Raw genomic sequence first — 24,414 nt, 5'->3', positions numbered from 1 at the left:
ATCGTATCCTCCCCATTGTAAAAGCCCAGAAGGAGAGGAGCAGAGCCAGGTGCAAGGGATAGAAAAGTAGGATAAGAGGTTTATGGATCGTAAACGGGCATGGCTACTGTATTCGGCCTCTCAATCAGGACAATGGACACGAGAACCAGTATAGCAGGATTGGCCTCAGGCAGGGGAGGCAGCTTGATTCTGCCTGGTCACGCAGCGTCAGCTTTTCTCGGGGTTTGAGCTTACGTGTCCTTAACGAGGTGATTCTGCCGGGGTCATCGCTCGTCCATTGACTATGTGAGGGCAAGAAACAAAATGGATGCCGTATCTAAAATGGATGTCATGATTTAGCAACAGTATGCCCTATTTCTCAGTGAATTCATGCTCGTTGCGCAGCGAAAACACTGTCATGCATATAATGGATCATTTACGGTTCATTGGTACTAAAATCGTGCCAGTACTACGATACCGAATACACGGGTTCGGATCGCTACAGAACCTCAGTCCGCCAGCAGGGCTCTTAGGCTATTAGAACATTCCACTGCGTAGAAGGCAGAATGTTCTAATTAGTAAAAACAAAGGCCTCTCGCAGCCCCAGGGGATTTAAATCCCCTCGCGCTGCAAGAGGCCTTTGTTCGCAGCTGCAGCTGTAAAAGGAAACATCTGAATGTTGCTCTCCATGCTTCTACCAGCCATTAGAAGCCCGGAGTACTTTGTTTACAACGAAGTGCTCAACATTCCAATGTTCTAATAGTTTTATTGTCTACCCAATGTTTCACTGAAAAAAGTTCTGCTAAGGTGATGTAGCTTATGTATAGTCTTTGTCCAATATGAATCACATTTTTAGGTTTAACTTTCTCCAGCTGCACATTTGGAACCTATTCTAGACTCGTGTTTGACAACATACCGCCATCTAGTGGAAGGGGTTGCAAAAACATCTTGTATGACCACCATAATTGGAGGTAGTTTTACTCTCGACTTCTTTTGACCTGGAGCCCCTCTTTATACACACTCTTGCTTGTTTTAATTGTTGGCAGTCCAGCAAATGTGCATTTCTACAAGAAGGAGACTGTTACGTCCAGATAAAGTACATTTATACGGTCAAAACTGCTACTCCTTTGGTCATTGATGTCTTGCTTTTTCATGGTGCATAATGGATAGTTTCTAATGCTAGGATACAGAACTCCAATGCAGAGTGCTTAGGCTACCAGCTGAGTCTGCACTAAAGAATTTAGAAAATTTGTATTCATGCTTTTGATAGCAGTTAAAAGGGAGCACAACGCGGGCCAGGAAATTACTTTGACATTAATTAGTGACTGCTAATTCCTTATTGTCTAGAATGCACAAAGTTGAATTTCAAATCGGAGGGGGGAGGGGACGTTATCATAGGAGTATAGTTGTGTTGCATCAACATGTTAAGAGTCTGGAATTGCATCTTGCCTAATTATCTTTCAAATAAGCCACAAAGAGCAATGCAAGAAGCAATACAGACAATATGAAGAAACTGGTGCTTATCGGCTCTCACTCCCTGTGGGCAGTGCCTCCTTGGCTGCTAGGGCTGCTCATGCCCTGCGCACTTGAGTCCTGAGCTTGCCTCGTCAGCCAGCTTAGTTTCTGATATTTATTCTTCTATTTTGTTTTTTTTGCCAGCCAGTTGAACTCCTTTTGGGCTCTTCCCGCTAGACCTTTTGCCCTCTCAGCCTTCCTAGGGCTCCTCCCAGGACACCCACAGGTACTCCATCGTAGAGCTCAAGCCTTAGACCCCGGACACCTCAACAACCGCTGCCTCGTATCTCCTCGCTCTACAGCATGACAATTCACCTGCAACCTAGGACTGCCCACGCTACTCCCACCTCATTGGCCGACAACACCCTGCACCCAGATGTCTCCTGATCCACACCAGATCCCTCTGCAAACATGCCACGAAGTCTGGGACATTCTCCACCCTCGCCCCCAAAGTGACCCTCATTACAGACCAGGCTCAAATCTACTTCTGCCCCAAACATCACCTCTGCGATGCCCCCAGCTACAAACCGAGGTGGCAGCACAATCAACGGAAAAATCAATCCGCTGCACCACTCCTGAAGACTAAGTGTTGGAAAACCACTCCCACACTAGAAGGGGTGGTGGTGGTCTTCCGGACACACTGTGGTAGCTTGGCTCGAGTGGTCAGGAATCAGGCTCCGTGCTAAGCATACAACATACCCAAACAATAACCATGCGTGCATCCGTTCCAAAAACGACTCTACACCGTAAAAATTATGAAAATAACTTTCTTTATCTGCTTTTTCTCTTAGTTGCTGATTGGAGAAAATAAATAACTATCACAATATACAAACTTTTTAGAAAGTGCAGGACAAATAAATACTGGCTTAATGATTCAATATATAGGGGTGATCATAAATACTGAAGGCATAAATAAAAGTGCAATACAGACAGGCAATTAAATATTCTGAGGCAATACATACTGTAACCAATAAATATTGTGCATCAATAAATACTGTGGACCAATAAATACAGTGGAACAATAAATAGGTTAAATACAATAAATACAGTGCCCCTAATAAATACTTAAAAGCTGACAGTGACACTCATGGATTCAGATCACTTTTGAATTCCTAAGGGCTGATTTGGCCCAGGCACAGCTTGTGGGGATGTGGAAGGCTTGGGGGTGTCTACTCCCTGGCTTGGTCAAGGCTGAGGCCTAAACTGAGGTAGATAAAGGGGGGAAATACCAGAGACCTGGCTCTCTCTCTCCACACAACTTCTCTAGATTAGTCCCAGTTCACCCCTGGCACAGTCAGGTTGGTTCCAGCGCCTCCCTAGCCCCTTAGAGCAGTCTCTCAGGTCTCCACAGGGCCTTAGGCGCCCTCTACTCCACTTACTGCCCTTTTTCTGATGCTCCGACGCCGCTGGAGTCGGGTCGATGCCGTGAGGCGGTTCCAGTTCGATGTCGGCGGCCTCGGCACAATGTCAGTTCTTTGACGACGCCGGCAGGCGGTTCCGGTCTCGATGTCAGCGGCCTCGGTTCGATCTCGACCTCCGATTCGATGGCGTCGGGCAGGCTTTACTCGATGTCGACTTCGGGCGGCTCCGATCCGATGGCGACCTCGGCTTCGATGACGTCGGCCGGCCTTGCCTCGATGTCGACTTCCGGCGGCTCCGGAGTGCGATCCTCACTCCCGACCTCCGGTGCTCCTCACAGGTTTCCGGCGACTCCGGAGTGCGACCTCCACTCCCGACCTCCGGCACGATTCTCACAGGTTCCGGCGACTCCGGAGTGCGATCCTCACTCCCGACCTCCGTTACCCTTCACCTCGGTCTCCGACGACTCCGGAGGGCGGACTTCACTCCTCCGATGACGCCGCTCACACGACCTCGGGTGACTTCCTCCTCGACCTCTGGTATTCCTCACGACCTCTGACGGCGCCCTCTCTCGACCTCTGGCGGCTCCGGGTACGACGTCTGCTTTTCCAGTCAGCGCCGCTTCTCCACCTCGGGCTCCAGGTCTTAGGCTACTCGACGTCGGACTTCAGGGAAACCAGCTTCCAGGTCAGGATCTTGCTGTTCTCTTGTTTCTAAGGCCTGTTCCTGCTGTCCAGGTCCTCAGGATGGTTTTTCTGACTTCTTCCCACACAGGGCTCTAGGCTGGGCTCCGTCAGTAGGGACTAGTATCAAGGGTGGGTTTATGGACCCCACTCCAGGCACAAGTTTCCACCCCTGCTGCTTCACTCCTTCCTCCTTCAGTTCTGTGCTCCTCTCTCTTCACCAGTCAGGTGCCAACTGCCAGCTCCAACTGCCAACTCTCTCTCTTAGCTTCCCAACATTCTAAACCGCCTCCAACTGTCACAGGGTTCTGGAATGTTCTGGAAGGTGCTGGTAGGTTCCAGGGGATGCTGGTGATGTCACAGGTGGCCACCATTTTGTGCTCCAGGCCCTCAGACAGAAGTTTCAGGGGTAGCCAAAATGGCTCCCTGAATCTGCAGCAACACTAAAGTCTGGTGGTTCCCAAAAAGGAAAAATTCAAACAGGGTTTGAGGCAAAAGTGGGACAAAATAAATAATGATGAGGAGGGACCACCCAAAGGGCTGACAGGTCTAACACTATCCACACCGATTTATGGTACACCTGAATTGTCAACTCCCCATCAATGACATACTACCAACAAAGGCATCGCCTACAGGCAGGACCACAAACCAGCCTCCGCAATGCCACCACATAGTTCATCACCCCTCTCGCCATCAAATCCAAGAACTACATCCTCCTCTGAGACCTCTACTTTCACCTGAACACAGACACCAACCTCCTGGAACCAATGTTCCACATAGGCCTCTCCCAGCTGGTCACAGAACCCACACACAGAGCAGGGCATACTAGACCCAAACTTCATGTCCACCAACAGAGTCCAATACAGCCATACTACGGAACTCCGTTTGACCGATCACACCATCACACCATCGCAGGACCACCAACTCACACCTCCCACAATCCTCCCAGCACCTCGTTCTGGAGCAAAGTGACACCCCTGTGGTTGGACGTCCTCGACTTCACCCAGTCTGACTCCACAGCCAACCTGAAACCTCAATCACCAACGCCACCCCCTGCCCCAAACCAGAAAATCTACCAAAGAAGCCAGCTTGTACATGCCAGAACTCAGCATAATCAAACACCGCTTCAATCAACTATCAAGAAGATAGCACATCAATAGAGGTGACACTGACCACCTTAAAGTCAGCCCTCAACAAACTCAACTATCCATTTGGATGCAAAAAAGGAGACCCCTGCAGACCGCATCGAAGTTAACACCAAGGAACTCTTCACCATCATCAGTTCTCCTGCCCAGCATCCACTGAGAACTCAATCCCTACCTCACAGGAACTCTGACACTTTAGCAGAGGGAAACCACCTGCTAGACCCCCTCCCAATTAGGTTTCAGAGCCAACCTTAGCACTGAGACTTCCCTGATAGGCTGCCACGAACAACATCCACACACTACTCATCATAGGAGATTCTGCCCTCATAATCCTCCTCGACGTCCCTGCATCCTTCAGCGCCACCCCAAACTCCTCAAGACTACAGCAGATCGATATCGAAGGCGATGGTATAATTCCTCACAGGATCCACACAGAGAAATCCCCTTGCCATCTCCCACCCCCTTCACCTTGCAACCCAAGAGAACTATCTGGGGCATCCCCTAATTCTTTCCTCAGCCCCACCTTCTTCAACATCTGCATGATGTCGCTAGTTGACATCTGAACTCACGACATCAACAAACTCTCTGCCAGGCTTCTCCAGGTAGCTTTTGTGCTAATGGTAGCTCTCCTGCTACCTCCGAGTAGCTCTCCAGTATGCAACCCAATTAAATTAGGTTTCGCTTGTTAATTAATTTCTCATTCCACATTGACAAAACACATTTTACATTGCTACTGACTACCATGACTGATTTAATAAGGTGATCACTGCTGGTAATCCCTACATATGTGTACCACTAATTCAATCTTGTGGGAGTGGTCACTATTAAAGCGCTATTAGTAGTTTGGAATGATTTTCATTGAACAGAAGTAGCTCTTATTAAAGAAAAGGTTGTGGATCCCTGTCCTGACGACACCCAGCTCATCCTCTTGCTCTCAGCAGACGAAGACCAACTTCCAGTACTGTATGAAGAACGTCGCAGCCTGGATGAAGGGCACATTCCTGAAGCTCAACACCGAGAAGACTGATGTGCTGGTATTTAGCAACCCTACCTCCCTCTGGAAAGACACCTGGTGGCCTGCAGAACTCTGACCTACCCCCACACCAAAGGACCATGCCCGCAACCATGGCATCATCCTAGACAGCAAACTTGCCATGAGTTTACAGATCAACACTGTCTCCTTTGCCTGCTTCTACACACACTCCTCATGCTTTGAAGAATATTCAAATGGCTCCCCACAAGCACCAGGAAAACAGTTACGCAAGCCCTAATCACCAGCCGTCTGCAGATACCACCATCAAACTAATGAGAAGGTTCCAGACAATTTAGAACTCAGCGGTCACACTGATCCTTAACCTACTGAAATGGACTCGCATCAACCAGCACCTGAGAAACCACCACTGGCTCGCAATCCAGAAAATATGCCAAATCAAGCTACTGGCACGCCTAAAAAGCCCTCCACGACCAAGGACCAGCATAAATGAACCACGGCCTGAACTTCCACCAACCATCCAGAAACCTTCGCTCTGCCTCCCTCCACCAGACAGTGTAGCCGCAGCCGAGGACTGTTTCTCTCACCACGCCGCCAAGACCTGGATTGCCCTCATCAACCATTCGCCTGGATACCCGCACCGGTGATACACAAGTACCGACTGATCAACACTGTATAACTGGAACAAGTGAGAGCAACAAAATGGGGACCCTCCAAGACTTCATGAACCCAGAGCCAAAGGGAGTGAACTTTTCATGAATTGGTGATCTGTCCTAAATACAATAATGGCCACCTGCTTCCCCAGGCAAGGTGCAGAGCATGCTCCAATGTCCTCTGTATATCACCTTAAATTAAAGGGATCACCTAGTGAATGTCAAAACAGATTATAAAACCTGTGGGTACATCTCACGAGCACATCCTTAACTACCTATTGTTGGTGATTGGTTAAGGCTTAAGAGAACAGTTTTATTGTCCTCCCCTCCATATTCAATGGTTTATTTAAGGTTCTTGTGCTTTCTGAACTCTTGAATTTCGAGTCAAGTCCCAGATGTGCACCTTCTAGATAAAATAATCTGCCCGGGGTTTACAGATACTGTGCAGTTTTGTCCATACAGCTACCCACATATATATTTTTTTAAATATCTATTTAGTAAGTTTAGTTTCTTCTGCCTACACGTTACAAGTTTAGTGAAGAAAAACATAACCTATATAAATTCCTAATGTGCAAGACCTCTGATACATTGTGCTTTAATCCTTCACATAGTACCACTGTTCATTATTAAGGATTGAAGATTCCCATAACTGAGAACTAGAGTTTAACTTTCCCGTTTTTCAATTTGTTGGCTTTTACAGCCACTTCTTCTTTTGCAGAATTTGCATTTTTTCACAATTGAACAATGAACTCCTATCTTATCGTGTTTTTATTTTCTCTTTTGAATTATTGTCCACACATTTGTAGTCTTTAAGAAGTTCCTGTTTTTTGTTTCAGATTCATGATTTGCTGTGATAGGTGCGAAGAGTGGTTTCACGGGGATTGTGTTGGCATTTCTGAGACTCGATGGCAACTCTTGGAGAAGAATGAAGAGGACTATGTCTGCCCAAACTGCGTCCTGCTGAAAGTGAAGGAAGAATGTTCTTCAGATGGCACTCGAAGCATCTCAAAATCAGAATACCCAGGCTTTACCGCCACCAAGCTAAGCACTTCTGGAACTGCAGAGCAGAAATCTGATGACCAGGCAATCAAAGGACGTATTGAAAAAGCTGTTAATCCCAGCAGAAAGAAAAAAAATAGGATTTTTAATCCTGTGAGTATATTCATTTTTAGGGCATTTTTAAACCGTTGCCTTTGTTCTAGACAAACGCACTGTTCTCATGTAATCCACGAGTGGATCCTAATTTTCATTTTAATGCTTTGGAAGGGCACCTGTATGGCTCTAAAAATATTGATTCTGCTCACTGTTATTCTTAATCCGTAATTTATTACGTTCGTTTTTTTTTTTTTTTAGCAGATTGATTTGCCTAATTGTGCTAAAAAAAGGATTCTAACTGAACAGTGATCCTTTTTAAATTGTGTTGGGTAGTCGTTTGGAAGCTGTGTGAAAACTTAATAGTAGCCTTTACTATTCTGAGAGGGTTAGTCTGTTGGCCCACTTAAATATGAAGACCAGCAGCACTTACTGCTGCTTTACTAGCAAGGTCATTGTAATGAAGCATGTGCGGGGAAATAGACTAAGGCATGGTATTTGTGATTGAAGTGGGACACTATAGCAGATACCAGTCACTTGGCTGAAACAATTGAATGTAGCTCTGTAGCTGGTCATTTTAATCACAATCTTAAGTTGACGATGCAGTTGGGCATTGGGGGTCAGGTAAGCTTCAATTCCGAAAAGGTCTGGCATACTTGGGGCTAAATGAATATTGCCTTTAAGGGTGGAAAACAGTGGCCTTTGGAAAAGCTTACAAATGTCTAAAGTCTTAATGAGGAAACAGTCTATTCTTTTTGCAGTACTTTTCTCAAACACTGATTGCATGCTTGCTGCTGATATTTGTAAACCAACTACCTTAATTTTTTCTCATTCATATACCTTGCCAAACTTTGTTTTGAATAACATTTTGTGAGCGTCCGTGGAAGCCATACTCGTGCATGTGTTACCAATTAATATGACAGATCATTATGTCAAATTATTTTTACATATACTCAGTGCTCTTGTTTAAATGTTTTTAGGTTGAGGCTCCAGTGGTCCCAAAATGCATTGGTCCAGGGTGCTCTACACTCGCTCAGCCGGACTCTGTCTACTGCAGCCATGAATGCATTCTTAAGCATGCTGCTGCCACAATGAAATCTCTCCGCACAGGCAGGGAGTCTAAGCCGAAAGAAAAAGCTATAACCAAGCCCGAGAAGGTCACTCCACCAAAACCTCCACCTCCGGTAAGATGCCCAGTATCCTACCTCAAACTGGAAACCACATTTAAATTTAGCTGCAGACACATATTTGCACAATGTTCTAAACAAGAGTAGAAAAACCTAAGCAGACCACTTTTTTTTTTAGGCTTCCATTAGAAAAAGAAACGGTATAACGTTCAACATATTGGTCTGTCGTGAAGTTTATTTCAAATGCAGTGGTTAAAATGTAACTGGTAAATTAAGCTAAAGCACAAAAATGCTTTCTTATATACTTTCAGCATATCTTAAAGGCCATAACTTAGATCTCCCTTATGCCTTTTTATGCTGCAGGCGGCAACAACTACTCAGTCTGGCCAGAAGCGACCCGCTCCTGAAAAAAGAGTGATAAAAATGAAGAAAATGCTAGTTATGGTGTCGAAGATGGATGTAATTCCGACCAGAGTTCTGAGTGAACCAGTGGGTGAGACCAGCGCTCCATCCTGGGAGAGTGACCACAATTACAATGCAGTTAAGCTCGAAAAGGCTGCAGCTGCAACTCCTACTGCTGCGTCTCCTGCTGCTGCACCTGCTGCTATTACATCTACAGTATTTTACAAATGTATGTATTGCCTAGGGATTTGCCCACCTTACTCCTTTAGAGATAATTATTTAAACTACAACACATCTAGCTGTCCAGGACGAAGAGCATTGGTAGGAAGTTGTTTCTCTACCAACTCTCTAGCCTCTAAATTGCTCCAATATCTTTCCTTACAACAAAGGTACTTGTCTGCAGGGTGAAAGGCATAGTGTTGACAATGGAAAAAGGGGTCTGCACATGTAACTTTACCCATATGAGATAGGCATAAGCACTTGGATATAAGTGTTTTTCTTCGTAAGCAAACACTAAAGAAAGGGGTTTACATCATCTCTGCAAACAACCAGGAGTGTCTGCGTTAGTCTATTGTGCATGGGAATTGGAGCACACGAGTAAAGGAGTCTACTCCTGACCAGACAGATGTGCACAAGCATGGGTCGGTGTGGCAGGGACTTCCATAGTCTGAGGAATTGATGCTTTGCATTTGGGTATCTGCACTTTAGTAGATAAAGGTGTATGATACTATATAGAATGAATCGCCTCTTTCCCCTGACCTTTCAATAATGGGTGTTATTGAAAGTAATAATATTCATCTATCACTCTTTGATGGATAAAAGCTGAGTGGATGCCCTAGAAGTCTACCTACTGGCGGTTCAGATTTCATTGAGGGTGTATGTTGCTAAGTAGGTTAACTTACTGTCCAAGCTGCTGTAAAAGGTATACTTGCAGGAAGACTTGTACATCATGGGTGGGTCTGCATACCAGGGAGAGCATTTCCCCGTGTATGTGTATACCATTCTATGCAGACACATGCAAAAGCTTTCCTACAGGATGGTTTGTATGCACATGGACACAGGGTTGCACATGGACACAGGGTTGCACCTGAAAGGAGATTGACAGGCACTTGTATGCAGACACCACAGAAAGATGCGAGGCCATAGAAGTTATGTAGGAAAGAAGGCATATCTTTGACGGCACCCTATGAAAGCTTCATTATTCCCTTTGATGGGCTTTCTTTTACCCTATATGTATGATGGTATACTTCATTTTCCAATGGATTGCAATGTTTTCTTCCAAAAAGCATTCAATCAGAAACCCATTTTTTGTTTCAGGTACGTATTCAAAGTTTGTTTCATTTAGAATCTGTTTCACTCAATCTGTATCACACTCTGCAGTGCTTCTAAAACACTCGGTATAAAAAGCCATAATTTGATCCGGTACAGTTGCTTTCAGTGCCTGCCTTCAGCTGACTTTACCTCAGAAGAATTCTTAGCTAAACCTTTTCTGTCTGCGCAGCTCTTTAATGTAGGAAGCTCATACAATATGTCATTGAGCTTCTTTTTAGCTCTCATTTTTGCTCTGTAACATAAATAGAACAACCTTGTAGTTACTTTTTAAAATCCATATATAAAACCTACTCTTGTGTTAATAGATGTCTTAACGACATAGTTAGAATGGCTTCTTAGCATGCAGTACAGCTAGAATCTAGCTACACCCCAACCTCCAGTCTTGTAGCAAAGCGCAAATCCCCTTTCAGAAAGTCCACCCTTTGTCTATAAATGTAAGTGTTAACTTTCATTGTTTAATAATGGATGGAGTAAAATATGTAATTTGGGGATTTTTAAAAATATTTTCTTCCCTTGGTCAAAACTTAATAGTGTAGAAGTGTTTTGTGTTTTTTCTCACTTGCAATCTGAACGTCTTAGTGACTGTTGAAAAAGAAGCCATTTAGTGGTTACTCTAGACCCATTTGAGGTAGCTACTGTACCACAGTCGTAGTTGGTATTTTTTTCCATTTTATATTAGAATAAAGCTGGACACCTCTATCATTTAGGCCGACAGCTGCTCCCATATGTTTTTTTCTAAAAAGATTAGTGAAGTCTCTATCGAAAATGAACCTTACACACTAGGAGGAAACCTGCTGAATTGTCACTGCCATGGGATACATCATCAGGTAGGTTGCAAGTCTATCATGGCATTTTTGCTAAACTAAATTTGTGTTTTACATATGTAAAATGACCAGCTGGAGTTGAAGATTTTGGTATTGGGTTAATATTTATTGCTTTATTTGCCTTTGTTCCAATAAAAAAAACTTCATATGCAAATAGTTTGTACATTAATGCAACCACTCTTACCTGACACCAGACTGTATCCCTGTGAATATTTTGTTGACAAAGTTTCTGCTCCCTACTGTAATATTTCACTTTTATACAATGCTGTATAGCAGAAGAATATAGCCCTTTATTGGTCCAGACTTCCTGAGGTGAATTAAACCTGTTACTACCCCAGCTCCATTGGTGTTAACTGACCTGACGTACTTGACCCTGCTCTAGTTTCATTTGAGTTTCGGATGTGATCCTTACACCATGACCACTTACCATTTTTAGTTTTACTTTTTGGTTTTCTGCTGGTCAGTGTTGCTGTGATGATCAAGGAATGCACAGAAGGCATAAATATTGCCAGACTCAACACTATCCTTGAACAGGGAGCCTGGTGTAGGTTCACATGCTGTTATCCAATCATATTGTGGTTGTGCTTAGTAAAACATCTAGTTTAAAAGTCCAACATAGGTGCATAGCAAGGGGTCAGGAACACACCTAGCTTAATTTCTACTGTGTACTACTTGATGTATTTTCTGCCGTGCATGCCTTGTCTAGTCAACAGAAATGGAAACTCCACTTGTTCAGTCCCATCATTTCAGCATCAAATGAGGGTGGCAAGAAAGGGAGAGGGTAGTTTCAACTGGAACTCAGTGGCTACTTATAAAGTTGCTCAAAATAATATCACCAGTGAGAAGTTCCACAGAGTAATTTATATAGTTGTGGGGCCACAGTGATGTTGGAGTGGCACACAGTTTACTCAATGAGGCTATGAACCCACATTAAAGTACAGTAGAAAGTTTACAATATTGGACCGACACAGAACTGGCTAGCAGTCGGCAGTTTAAAGATGCTCAACACTGCAGCCACCGGCTCAAAATTTGAAATCTCAGACATGGAACTAACAAAATGTGCTTCAGACTCGCCAAATTATTTAGAAACGTGAAGAACAAGCAAGAGACGTCTTGAGATTTGTAGAAAACTCTAAAAGGTCATTCAGCTATTACCTACTCTTGAAACCACTCGTATCGACAGAGAACTCCCTCCTGACCATGAATATTGATTGTCAAAATAAAAGCCAAACTTTTTTTAAATGTGTCCAAATGACTAGCACTGGTGTTATTGACACATGCTGAAGACTGCGTGCATTGAAAAACATCCAAGTCTACCCCAAGCAGATAGTTTGGCCTCAGTCTGAAAAGGTGCCTTTGATTCCCCATATTTGTCCAGCATCGAGTGAATGTCTAGGTCACAAATCACGCACAGAAAGACTAGTTGAGTCTTTGGAGAAGCCCTATAGTATAGACACCTAGGCAGGGCCATTGCTTGGCCGAAACAATTTGAGGGGGGCAACTTCAGATTTTCCGACAAGGCAGATAATGTTTAAATGCAAAATACGACAAGCAAGGTGCATGGACGGGCCAGTTGCGCAGTGGAAAGGGAGAGGAATGCAGATTGAGTTCTAAGAGAGAATGCAATTAGTTAAAGAACCAGTATTTTCAAGGACTTTCAAATCCGATTGAATGTGTGCGCGTGATTTTGTCTGTATGTAAAAATGGCGTCTGAAATACAACTGGTGTCTAATAGTATCAGACTGAAAGCACCTGTACCCAATTATTTATCAGAGAATACATTTAATAGGGGGGTTGTAGCCCCCTCCCTGAAGCTACGCCCCTGCACCTAGGTGATTCTTAAAGTACAGCCTGTAGTGTTAAAAGGAGTGCCTGCTTTCCTTCAAATAAAAAAGACTTAAGAGGCAGTGCACTTAATTCATCCCCTGTTTAACCCTTGCAGAGGTGCACATGATAAAAACCTGTCTCTTGTGACCTTGAGCTTTCATTAAGTCTTTTTGTTTGTGGCTATTGCTTCCATTAATAATAAAGTGTTGCTGAAAGCATTCCCTGTGCTTGATAGGATTGCAGCAGAATTCAGTCTCTCCCAAGATAATAGCTCTGCGTGTATTTAGCCACGGCCTCCTTCTTTCTTGGTTAACCCCTTCGGTGCTCATGACGGAATGGTTCCGTCATGACCCACGGTTGAGCTGTGCTCATGACGGAACCATTCCGTCATGACCACGCCCGCGCAAGATTCCGTCAGCACAGCGGCGGAATCTGCGCAGCATCGAAGGGGTTAAAGAAACACAATATAATCTAGAGGCTTCCAGAGTTTTAAAGTTGTATTTGTAAATATTGACTGTTTTGAATCTTGTACTCTTTTCTTTGCCTGTGGTGGGCCTCAAGCAACACCGCACGGAGCTATTACTAGTTGGATAGTCTTATGAATGTTGAAGGACCAAGTAATGACTGCTGTAAGTCTTCAAGATTCCACTCTCTTACCACTATATCCTTGGGCATATGTAGATTGCTGGTGTGTCTGGCAGCTACTTGGGCTAGGCATACGCCTTTTGCAATAACTAGGAACTGTGAGCATGTTCCTGCAGATACAACTTTTGCTGGCGCGTTCAGCCACTGAAGCCATTTGGTATTTGAGCTTAAACATTTTGGTATGATTTCTGTGTCCAAGGCACTCCATGTCCAATCTCTGATGTTGAATAACCTCTAGAACTTTTTCTATCATAGTTAAGAGCTGGAAGAAGATTTTTGATAGTTTTAGAACACAACCTAAATTAAAAGAAGTTTGCACAAGCTTTGACATTTTAAATGATGGGGCCATCTTCAACTCTGAATTACATAGAAAGCACGTGCAATTTGTTCTCGGGTTGAAAACTAGACCGAGCTGCCTTAACATTTTTGCAAGTTGTATGAGTGTCTGGTGCAAAATGTTATCGACTTAGTTAATTGACGAGTGGTTTAAGTGGTCTCTACTTCGTCCGTCGTGACTGTCTTGTTAAGATTTAGCTAGATTGGCCACACATACATTTAAAAAAAGGTTTTTTTTGTAACTTTGAAAGTGACTTCACAACTTAATGAAGTTTCCCACTAGTTTGTCAATGCTCTGTAGGAGAACCCTAATGTCTGTCTCATATCGCCCTCCTTCCACCAGGATGAGATCTTGATCAAAAGTCTATTTAGGAAAGGGATATTATTGCCCGTTAAAGAAAAAATCAAGGAGAAGGTGTTTCAAATAAGAAGTCATGAGATTCTACTTAATTACTTCTTGGTTCCCAGGGACTAAGGTCAGCAACCAACCTCTACCTCTTTACCCTGTTCATCTGGCAGAAAAAGTTCAAGATGTCTTTCAGCCAGTTGAGAAATTCTTGACCGCTTTCTGAGAATAGACTGGTTTGGTCACAGGAACTGCTTTTCTGAGTTTCCAAACCGCCTATGGATGGGGGGGGGAAATCCTTACAAGATGCTTCTAGTCTAGTTGCTTGAGTTCCTGTATGGTCACTGTACCCTGTAGCCATTTTCATGTAGTAATTGAAATCTCCTGAACGTGTTTAATCTCTGTGGTTGATTCTGAGAACCCAATGTTTCCGTTGGTTCTGGGATCGAAATCTAATGTTACTTGTTTCAGAAAACCTTTCTTGGATGCTGGGTCTTCTGATCAAGTAGGGAGAGCCAATTCACTCCTGAACTTGGAGGCATAGTTTTGACAAGCTGCATTTTTAGGTCGCGTCTACCAAACGACACATGCTTGTAAAAGATCTGTTGTTCACTTACAGTGGACTTGGAGCCGACTGTTTAACTTTGGTTGACTTTACCACACATTTGTTTGCTTTTTATTCGCTAGCTGGTCCAGGTATTCGTTCCTCTTAGTGTTTTCCCTCCTTTGGGGCAGATCTTTACTTGTCATTCTACTGCTTACATTTCAGGCTGCTCTTAGTTTTTGTTTAAGCACTAAATGAGTGCATGTGTTTTCCAGCTCTCTCCTTCGTGTGTCTCACACCTGTGTGCTTCTCCCACACCTGGTCCGTATTGCACTCCCTCCTGTTTGCTTCTCCCCAGATTACTCTCTGGCCCTTTAGTCGATCTCCTATATTGCAATCCTCTTCCACCTTTCCGCCCTTCACTGTTGCTTCCTCCCACTTCCATTAATTCTCCCTACCCCCACCTGCAGTCTGTTTTGTTTGATGCTGGGCTGCTGTACGAGCCACGCTGTATTGGAGTATGGAATCGAAGCTCCACCCTCTCTCCGCCCATATTTCATTGGCTTGTCATTCCTAAATGCCGGCTTCTGATTCGTTGAAGGATTTTAGTCCCTCCTTCGTACCGCCTTGTCTTCATTCGTAACCTCCCATGAGGACTGGCCCTTTTACTTCGATAGTTACACGGTGAGTCTTTTTTAGTCTGTAAGCACTATTTTCTTTAAGTAGTTTTCCTACTGCAGGCACACCATGCACGCTTTCACTAAGCAGCCTGGGACAATGACAGCCACTTCTTTGCATAGGTCTCGTATTTACAAGAGTTTGAGCTATTGGCATTGTACATGACTGAGCCTTTTATTGTGTTAATTATCAAAACAAATAAAAGACTTGTCATTTACAATGCCAATAGCTTAAACTCTCACAAATGTGAGACCTATTGCAATGCAAATGCGTGTTTTAAATTTATTTCTATATATGTAGATGACCATGCTGAAAAATGCTGCCAGCATGCCCACCATAAAACCACGTTTGCACTACTTCTAGTTTCTTCATTTTGGCAAACCATCTCTGATCAGTACTTTAAAAAAAAAAAAAAAAAAAAAACTGCCCCATCATTTAATGGAGCATGTGTGCACCTACAAATGAATACTTTAGATTTGCCATGCTGCTTGTTGTCTGCCAGCATTTCTCTTTAGATTTACCTAGGAAAATGTTGGCTTTGGTCAGGGGTTTCTGTGTAATCTGTTATGCCTAGTTAAGGACCTGGAGCCTTTAAGTTACTTTCACTTGATGCTATTCTACTTGGGCTTTTTATTCTTTCCTACGCCATCCATACAGCATTTCACTGATTGAGCATATGCTCAGTGTATTACAACCTTGCTTTGTGGTGGGTAGAGGAGCCTGGAGGGGCTTGAGTGAGGTTGGTTTTGCCAGAACTGCTGGAGTGTATGTGCGGACTTGGCTCACACAAATCTCATCCTTTTCAAGTGATAGCATTCTTTTTGTGAACCTTTTCTTGTTCTGCCTGCCAGAACAAGCAATTTCTAAGCAAGTATGAAATTGAAGAACCAGTAATGGGAGTATCGAGTACCTTGAAGGTAATCTATCTGTCCCAGTAGCGAATACCAACACTGCCTCACTACACAAAATGGTTTAACACGCCACTGTTGTGTCAAAGTGCAGAAAATGTATCCACAGCAGTATTGCTTTCAGAGAGTACACATTCTTGCAAACATTTTGAGCTGCATTGGAGACTCTGATGGGACGGCAGTATGCTAAACTTGCTTATGGCTAAAGTAACGAAATGCTTATCTACCTGTAGGAGACCCAAGCACTAGAAAGCAGAATATTACTCAGCATGTAAATTCATAAAAATTTGAGCTGCAAAACACAATTGGTAGACCATCTTGGTTCTTAATTCTTTCACTGCCCTATGGTGACCCTGGCTAGTTTAAAAAAATAAAAATAAAGCTGATTTGTACAAACCCCAGCAGCAGAATAGTTCGTATTGTTACTTCACTAAACATTTAATCTGGATGCATACATGCTGATGCTGTCCACTTCTCCCTTCGAAGCCGAACATTCCAATGCCAAAAGTGTTTGTTTCTAAGATACGACCTTCACAGTAAAAGATGACTTCACCAGTATTCCGAGCCAGTGACTTCAAAACTGGTTGCCTGCCGCCATCTCTAATCAAGCCTTTTAAAACATGAAACAATGTGTACAGACACTGAGCTTTAATTCAAGATGGAGTGTCATATCGTCATGAACACCTGAATCCCTTGCAACTATGTAATGGGTCACAAGGTTAATTTAAAAAAAAAAAAAAAACATTCTTGAAGCTAGCAGTCCAGCATGTGTTTTGCTGGTGAGCTGAAGAACAGGATCCATAAAACTGATACAATCTTCGCAGTGGGCATACAATCGGTGACTCCTTGCAAACTAATTTGAAACGAAACTACTCCAGTATCTGCGATAAAGGTAGTGCCCAAGGAGGCAAGGCATTTGTAGCCAGCATGCACATAGACTCAAAGTGAATAGCAAACCTGTTAAGCTTGCAGCGCACTGTCCTGTAAACCTCTTTGTGTGTGCCATTTCCCAATGGAAGGAAATGTTTTCATAAATCGGACAAGCATTTTCTAGTAAACTTCCACTGCCAAAATATTAAGGAACACCACATGCTTACATGAGCAATCCCCCCCCCCCTCCCTTCAACCTCGAGTTGAACACCTGAAAGTAGCATTCGTCAAAGGTAACTTCAGTTCGATGGTTAGGAAGACATAACAGCATAAACGTGTGTAACTTTATCTGCAAGTGTTGTTTAAACACGAACATTGCATTATTGCCAGTCTGACAAGCCAGAGCCATTGGCTATTCTTGCCAACAATTCACCATTGCTTCATCTGCATGCCTGCTCTTAAAAAAAAAAAAAAAAAGCTGCATCTGAAAGGGATGGTAGACGTTAAAGAAGAAATAAAAGGAGACCGAGTGCTTTAGAGAAAATAACCATTCATACAAAGATCACAGCTGATTAATGGACGCTCTGCTGAGTTGCCTTTTCTGGACTGATCATTTATTTTTTATTTAAAAAAAATTAAAAAAGTAAATGATCTCGTACTGTGCTTAGATTTAATTCCAGTTTACTGTAACCTACAATAGTGGTAAGTAATCACAAAAATACTGAAGCACACCAGCCCAAAAACAGGAAATGCAGTAAATGAAGAAATTCTGCAACAGTGCAGTTGTTTTGTTGGATATATTCTTTTCACATTCCTTGGTTTAAAAAAAAAAAAAAAAACTGCCCCCATCATTTAATGGAGCATGACAACAGTATGTGAGTGAAATGGACTGGACAATATAGAGCTGGGCCTTGATAAGCCTGAAGGGAGTGACAGAGCCTCCAGAGTATGTTGCCGGAACATACTCCGCTACTACTTCCAGGCATATCCAGGCCCAACATGTTGAAAGACTCTGGCATAGCCTCCATCATTTTGCAAATTATAATAGTGGTAAGCACTTCTTATTTTTATTAACCGTTGAGTTATGCTCCTGTGCTCAAAAATAAACTTTGTTATGGAATGCTCTAAATTTCATCCAAGAGAGATGCAGTCGATTTTATTTTAATACAACCAGTTTATTACAAAAACACCTTGGCACTATTTTTATTCTAGTTGTATTATAGGTACTCTATTGCAATCCAAGCTGTTACTTCAACGCTGCCTCTACATAGTTGGAGGACGGTCTACCAGTCTGCACATGTGTGTAGTATTGTCAACTTTTGTTGTCCAGAGTCAGATCTATTGTACAAGGCTTGGTGACAGCATCCACATATCCTGTCCATGAAAAGTTAAGCCACATTTAGTGTAGGTTATTGAGATTGAAATGTAATCTGTACTAGTATAAAAGCAAATAGGTGTATGCCCTCTGATTGTACCACTAAGGCAGCTAATGGCCTCCAGATTGTATATAGAACAGCCAGAGCTATTGACCCAGCTAAAAGGGTGGTTAGAATGGGGAACATTTTATAATTTAACCCTTCAGTATCTCTTGGTGTTCACATTGGTCTCCTCGTGAACACTGCTGCTTTGTGGTCAAAAGGACACCAATGTTGATTCTGACATCCAAAGTGTTTTGTTTAAGTACTGCATCGTTCACTTAAACATTTGGTGGTCTTCCCCTTAAAATATTGCAGAGCAGGTTATATTTTATGCAACCGTGTAAAACCATCAACTAAATTACATCGATCAGAGTTACACTAATAAATCATAGAATATGTACAGCAGCTGCAAAATATCTATGGTCCTGTTGGATGAGGGAGACCTTGAAAATAAAGATGGTCTGGAGGTGAGGGAACATGGGCTATCACTAAATTGTACAAAGTGCACCAAAAAACTACTATCGGGTAGTTTCTGTTTTCTGAATAGTTCTGTGAAAAGTTTCTCAACAAAATTGTGATTCCTATCAACTTTCCAAAATGTTAGTCATGAAAAAAACTAGCCTTCATTGACTGATGGGCTTAAGCAGTTTTATTTCTTTATTTACAGCTAGACTATGTAAAACAGGTCAGCTGAACTACTAAGGTTTAAAGATGGCACATTAACTGCGCCCTCAAAACCCCATACTTGCTACCCATTGTATAAACCTAACTTATGTAGCAATTCTCAGTGTCTGGCCTTTAGATTAGGTTTTAGATGTGATATCGGTTTCACCTGCCCTATGGGTCTTGCACCATTCACATCCCTTACCTTGTGTGTTGAACTGTGCATAGTAGTTTTTTCTGAAATGTTTGCAATACCTCCCTCTGATTTGTTTTCATGGACATCAGTAAGTGCAGTAAATCTGGGTTCTCGTACAGTAAGGTTTGTAGTGCACCATGTGTATGCAAATATGTTGGTCTGAGTGGCTGACAACTTGCTCACCTCTGCAGTGCTTTGCTCTTGCAATTCGACAAACGCCCTTCATGAGTTGGTTGTTCAGGGTGGGTTTTTTGTATTTTTTTTTTTAACCTAGTTCTGATGTTTGTGTGTTTATTGGCTGGTAATGTTGGCCTTACACAAAATTACAGATCTTACTTGCAAAAAAGCCTTTGCTGTGCACTGAAAAGATTGCTACAGGATACAACAAAAGAACCTCTGCCGGCGAGAGATTACTAGTCAAAAGTACAGAAGCCTTGAACACATCAGACTTCGCTCTCCAGTCACAACAGAACCGGCTCAAATTCAGGAAGGAGCTGAAAAATGTGTACAAACTACCTTCAAATTGTATGACATATCTGTAAATCTTCTGTCCTGTAACTTGTACCTTCTGTTCTAGAATTCAGCGTGCACTTTCCATACTTTAAAATGGCCTCATCGTAAGGCATCCGACATAGTGTCATCTATATTAAAGTAAACTTACACGTAGTGTATGATTTATGGCATTTGGTATATCCTCCGTCCATCAGGTTGGCAGATGACATTTTGACAGCCACCCTGACCGGCAGAGGACCGCCATAATTGGAGCACACTGCCAGCTCAAGTGTGATTTCTGTACCTTCAGAGGAACTGCTTTCATGACATTTATCTTAAGATACCAAATGATTAGACTTTGTTCTTGTTCCCAGCAACCTTTAATAGTGGGAAGCAATTTTTTGCCACCATCTGTATTGATAGTTGTCCACTGGACTGTTTTTCAAAAACATGAGTTTGTTTTTGAGAAAACTAATGACCCACGTGCCCTGAGTTTTTTTTCTTTCTTTCTTGAGTGGGGAGCTTATTTTTATTTTTCTGTTCGTCGCAACCAAGTATTTATTAAAAATGGACAAAAAAGGCTCATATCTGCCCTAAATAGGGCCAGCAGTGTGATGCTCTTCCTCCTGTGGCTGGTACTCTGTCAGGGCATCTGAGTAAGCTTGCCATTGACTGAGCCAATGTGGGTACCACTTAATGAGCCAACGGGTACACCACCAGGTGGACAGGGTACTCCTTCACATTTCTGACAAGGTGCAGTATCGTCCAAACTATCACCTGTAATGCCTATACTGTTTTTCTTTTGTAACTGAATGACCACATTGAGCTACAGAGAAGAGCTACATTAATGTATACATTAGGCAATAGTGCATTAGGAATGGAATGGAAACTGGTTTCAGAACCAAAATATTCAATTTTCTTAGTATGTCATTTTCCCTGTTGATGATCCTAGCTTGGTAAGTGCCCTTCATGTTTAAAGTTGTTTACTTAAAACAAGTTTTCTCCAGTATTGGATCTTTCATAGATTCACATGCCTGAATCATTCCCTGTCATTGAAAGGGGGGGGGAGGGGGGGTCGTCCCACGGTACCATTAGAAAGCAGTAAATGATATACATAGCACAGAATGGCAGAAACATACACTTGAATAATTGTTCACATGATTTACCAACTCCCTAAGTTCTGCCAGTTCGGTGACAACATCCTCTAGAACACTCTCCACAGAGGCTTCTGTCACTCAGACTTTCTGCAGCACTTTGTGTCTTGGGAGTCTCCTTGAGCTCTGCTCAGTTTGATTCAGTTAGCTCAATTTTGAAGAAACTTTTCTTTCAGGAAAAGCATAGAACCTGCATCTAGGAAGATCTGGCAGAACAACCACGTCAGACACAGCAAAAAACGGCTTTTCAGGCTAATGTGGGAAGAAGAGGCTAAACTCGGAGGACCCACTCAAGGAATGCATCTACTGTCTATATTCTAAGTACAAGGTAAAGGACTGCAAAATATGCCGCACTTTTTCCTCAAAAACATTGAAAGACAGAGGGGGAAGACTGGTTATTTGGCTTCAGAAAATAAATTCTTAGAAGCTCCTCTTTCTAGAGAGGATAGTGATGACTCTACAAAGACAAAAAAAAAATCCGGAAACTGGATTGGTCTCGTAAGCGAATTACTCCAGAGTCACTTAAAGCAATTAAAGACTCCTCGGGGGTCATCAAAAGAGCCTAAGGCATCAGAAGAACGCCCTCAAGTCTAAAAATCTCCTCAGAAAATCTTCAGTCTGAGCCTGCCACTCCTTTAGGGGTGGAAATGCATTTAAAGTCATCCTCTCTGCTGTCGATGGCAAAATCAATCAAGACTGCTACTAAACCGTAAATTGTGAATTCATAGCGACTCCATGGTGGCAACGACGCACACAACTTGGACACTTCCATGTGTGCCACTGCCTGTAGTAAAGACTACGATACTGTTGACTAGAACATTAACGGTGGCACCGTTGACTAAGGCTTCGTTGACAAAGATATTGACGATGAAGACAAAATCAACAGCTGCCCCGCCAGCGAAGACCTAGTTGATGAATGAGCTGCCGGCATAGTCCATTCCTGAGTTTAAAGCCATCAGTGGGACTGCTGATGTCAGTAAAACTTAACTAAGGAAAAAATACGTTCTGGCCTATTACAACCTGTGCACACATCCCAAAGTAGTCTCTCCTCCAGCACCAGTGCATCTTCTAGATGAGGGGTCTGAGGATGAAGGTCCATTTGGAGCAGCACATAATCCCTCTGAATTGCATGTAAATGTCAGATAAAATTGATCCTCATAATACATTCGTTATCCTGTCAGGATACAGAAAACCCTGAACCTTGCAGAGACCAGTATCAACATTATCGTCCTGATGAATTCCAGGATGGTTCAGTACAAATGCCAATTGCTCTGTCTGATTTTCAATACCTGCTACAGGTTTATTGTAAGTGATTACCAGACCCTGTAACTGTTGTTTCTCCTTGGCAGCCAGGAAAACCCATACACTTGCCACAGATTCAGTCCCCTATAACGCGAATTTCGCATATTGTTACTTCATCTGTATCGCCAAAAAGAACCCTGAATCTGAAATTACCAGGGCCACTGGCAGATGACACACCATCCTTGGACGAGGGTAGAGAAGGTGAGGTCAAATACAATAGATCAGTTCCTAACGAATGGGATGACTAGTCCCAACACCATCTCCCCAGTACCATAACCAGTGGACTCTCCACCAGACTACATTGGTGGTTCTCCCAACCTAATGGAAAAGCAAGCTGAAAGGTTTCAACTTCCTTTAATGACCAAGCAGTCGCAGTGGCTCCTTTACTATTTCAAAGAACCGACAAAGACATTGATCAGGGCAATCCTAGTTTATTTCATTTGGGAAGAAGGCATTAGGACACAGGAATCGGCGACAGTATCAGCAGTGCTACCTAGACTGAATAAGAACTATAAGGCACCAGATGATTCACCAGCAGGCTTAATTGGCCATCCAAAGCCGGACTCCGTGGCACAGTGTAGCTCAGAAAACACTTCTACTCTAATTTCCACAACACCAAATAGGGAAGGCCGACGCTCGGACAATATCTGGAAATGTTTTCTTCCATGGCAGCCCCTACTAATTTGTTAGCTATTCTAGGCCACTATGATAGGTAAACATTGCCACAAACATCGATCTATTACCAGAAGACGTGCAAGAGGAATCCAGGAAGATTTTGCAATATGAGGAAAAAGACTCCTCAGAGATGATTGTGCAATAGACGTGGCATCTACAGCTTTTAGACCGCAAGCGGTAGCAGACTGGGTTGGCTAAAGACTTCATTCAGGCCAGCGATACAAAGCAACATCCTTGACATGCCATACGATGGATAGGAAACATGCATTAAAGGCTATCAAGACAGATGCATACTGCGAGATACTCCAATACTTTGCAGATGAGGGAACAACCATTTCGGGGAGGAAGAGGTCTTTTTTCCTTCAGGCGAGGATATCAATCACCTAGTTATCCGTATCAGCCCTTTCAGCAACAACACACCATATCTTCAAGGCCAGTTTAGGCAGCTGCTTATTCCAAACAAGCACCTAGAAGGAAGTAGTCTTCACAAGGAAGGGACACTGCCAGAATGCAGCAACAACTTGTTAGTGCTGGTTATCCCTTACGTTATCCTAGAGGACGAATGTGGGACAAATATCAAACTATGTAAATCAGCGGTGACTATTAACAGACAGATGGGTGTTTTATCTAATAACTTATGGACACACCTTGGAGTTAAACCAGAAACCACCACCTACTCATCTACGTCTGGTCCTGCAATTAATATCGACCATGCAATGGTGCAATTGGAAAAAGTGATAGTCACCCAGAACGGGATCCGGTTCTATTCATGTTACTTATAAAAAGTGTCAGGAGAATGGTGTCGCATCTTAGATCTTTCAAAAACTCACAAATATCTAAAACAGTTGTTTCGCATGGTTACTCTGCAGGACAACCCACATCTTCTCAATTATGAGGATCATATGACTGCTTAGATCTCCAGGACTCTTACTTCCGTATCCCAAATTATCTCCGAATCCGAAGATTCATAGTAGCCAGCACACACTATCAGATAAACGTTCTCCCTTTCGGATTGCAATCGGCACCCCGCATCCTCACAAAATGCCAAGCTCCGCTTTCAGCTCATGTAAGGCAGAGGTTTCTACGTATTCACATACCCGGATAAATGGTTGGTAAAAGCACCCAACTCTCAGCAGGCAGCAAAAAAGACCAGGGCCTGTTGTACTGTGCGCCTACAGATGTGATCTTTACAAGAGGAACTAGACAATGACTGCAGGTTCAAGGGTGGTTTAACAATGTAATTTTGGATCACTCAAAC

The 24,414-nt window shown here is 43.0% G+C and overlaps 1 protein-coding gene across 7 annotated transcripts in view; it reads left to right on the top strand.

Moving 5' to 3' along the window:
• The window catches only part of DIDO1 (death inducer-obliterator 1), a 294,842-nt gene that overhangs the window by 121,478 nt on the left and 148,950 nt on the right, over nucleotides 1-24,414 (top strand). For all 7 annotated transcript variants that reach the window (XM_085619733.1, XM_085619735.1, XM_085619730.1 and 4 more), the window contains 3 exons: nucleotides 7,162-7,477; nucleotides 8,398-8,601; nucleotides 8,908-9,175. In XM_085619733.1, coding sequence (XP_085475859.1) covers nucleotides 7,162-7,477; nucleotides 8,398-8,601; nucleotides 8,908-9,175 — 788 coding nt within the window. The remainder of the gene's footprint in view (nucleotides 1-7,161; nucleotides 7,478-8,397; nucleotides 8,602-8,907; nucleotides 9,176-24,414) is intronic.

This window comes from Triturus cristatus, chromosome 7, assembly GCF_964204655.1.
Source record: "Triturus cristatus chromosome 7, aTriCri1.1, whole genome shotgun sequence".
NCBI classification, from domain to species: Eukaryota; Metazoa; Chordata; class Amphibia; order Caudata; family Salamandridae; genus Triturus; species Triturus cristatus.
The sequence above is the reverse complement of the archived record's forward strand: the minus strand, read 5'-3'. Positions and strand labels throughout refer to the sequence as shown.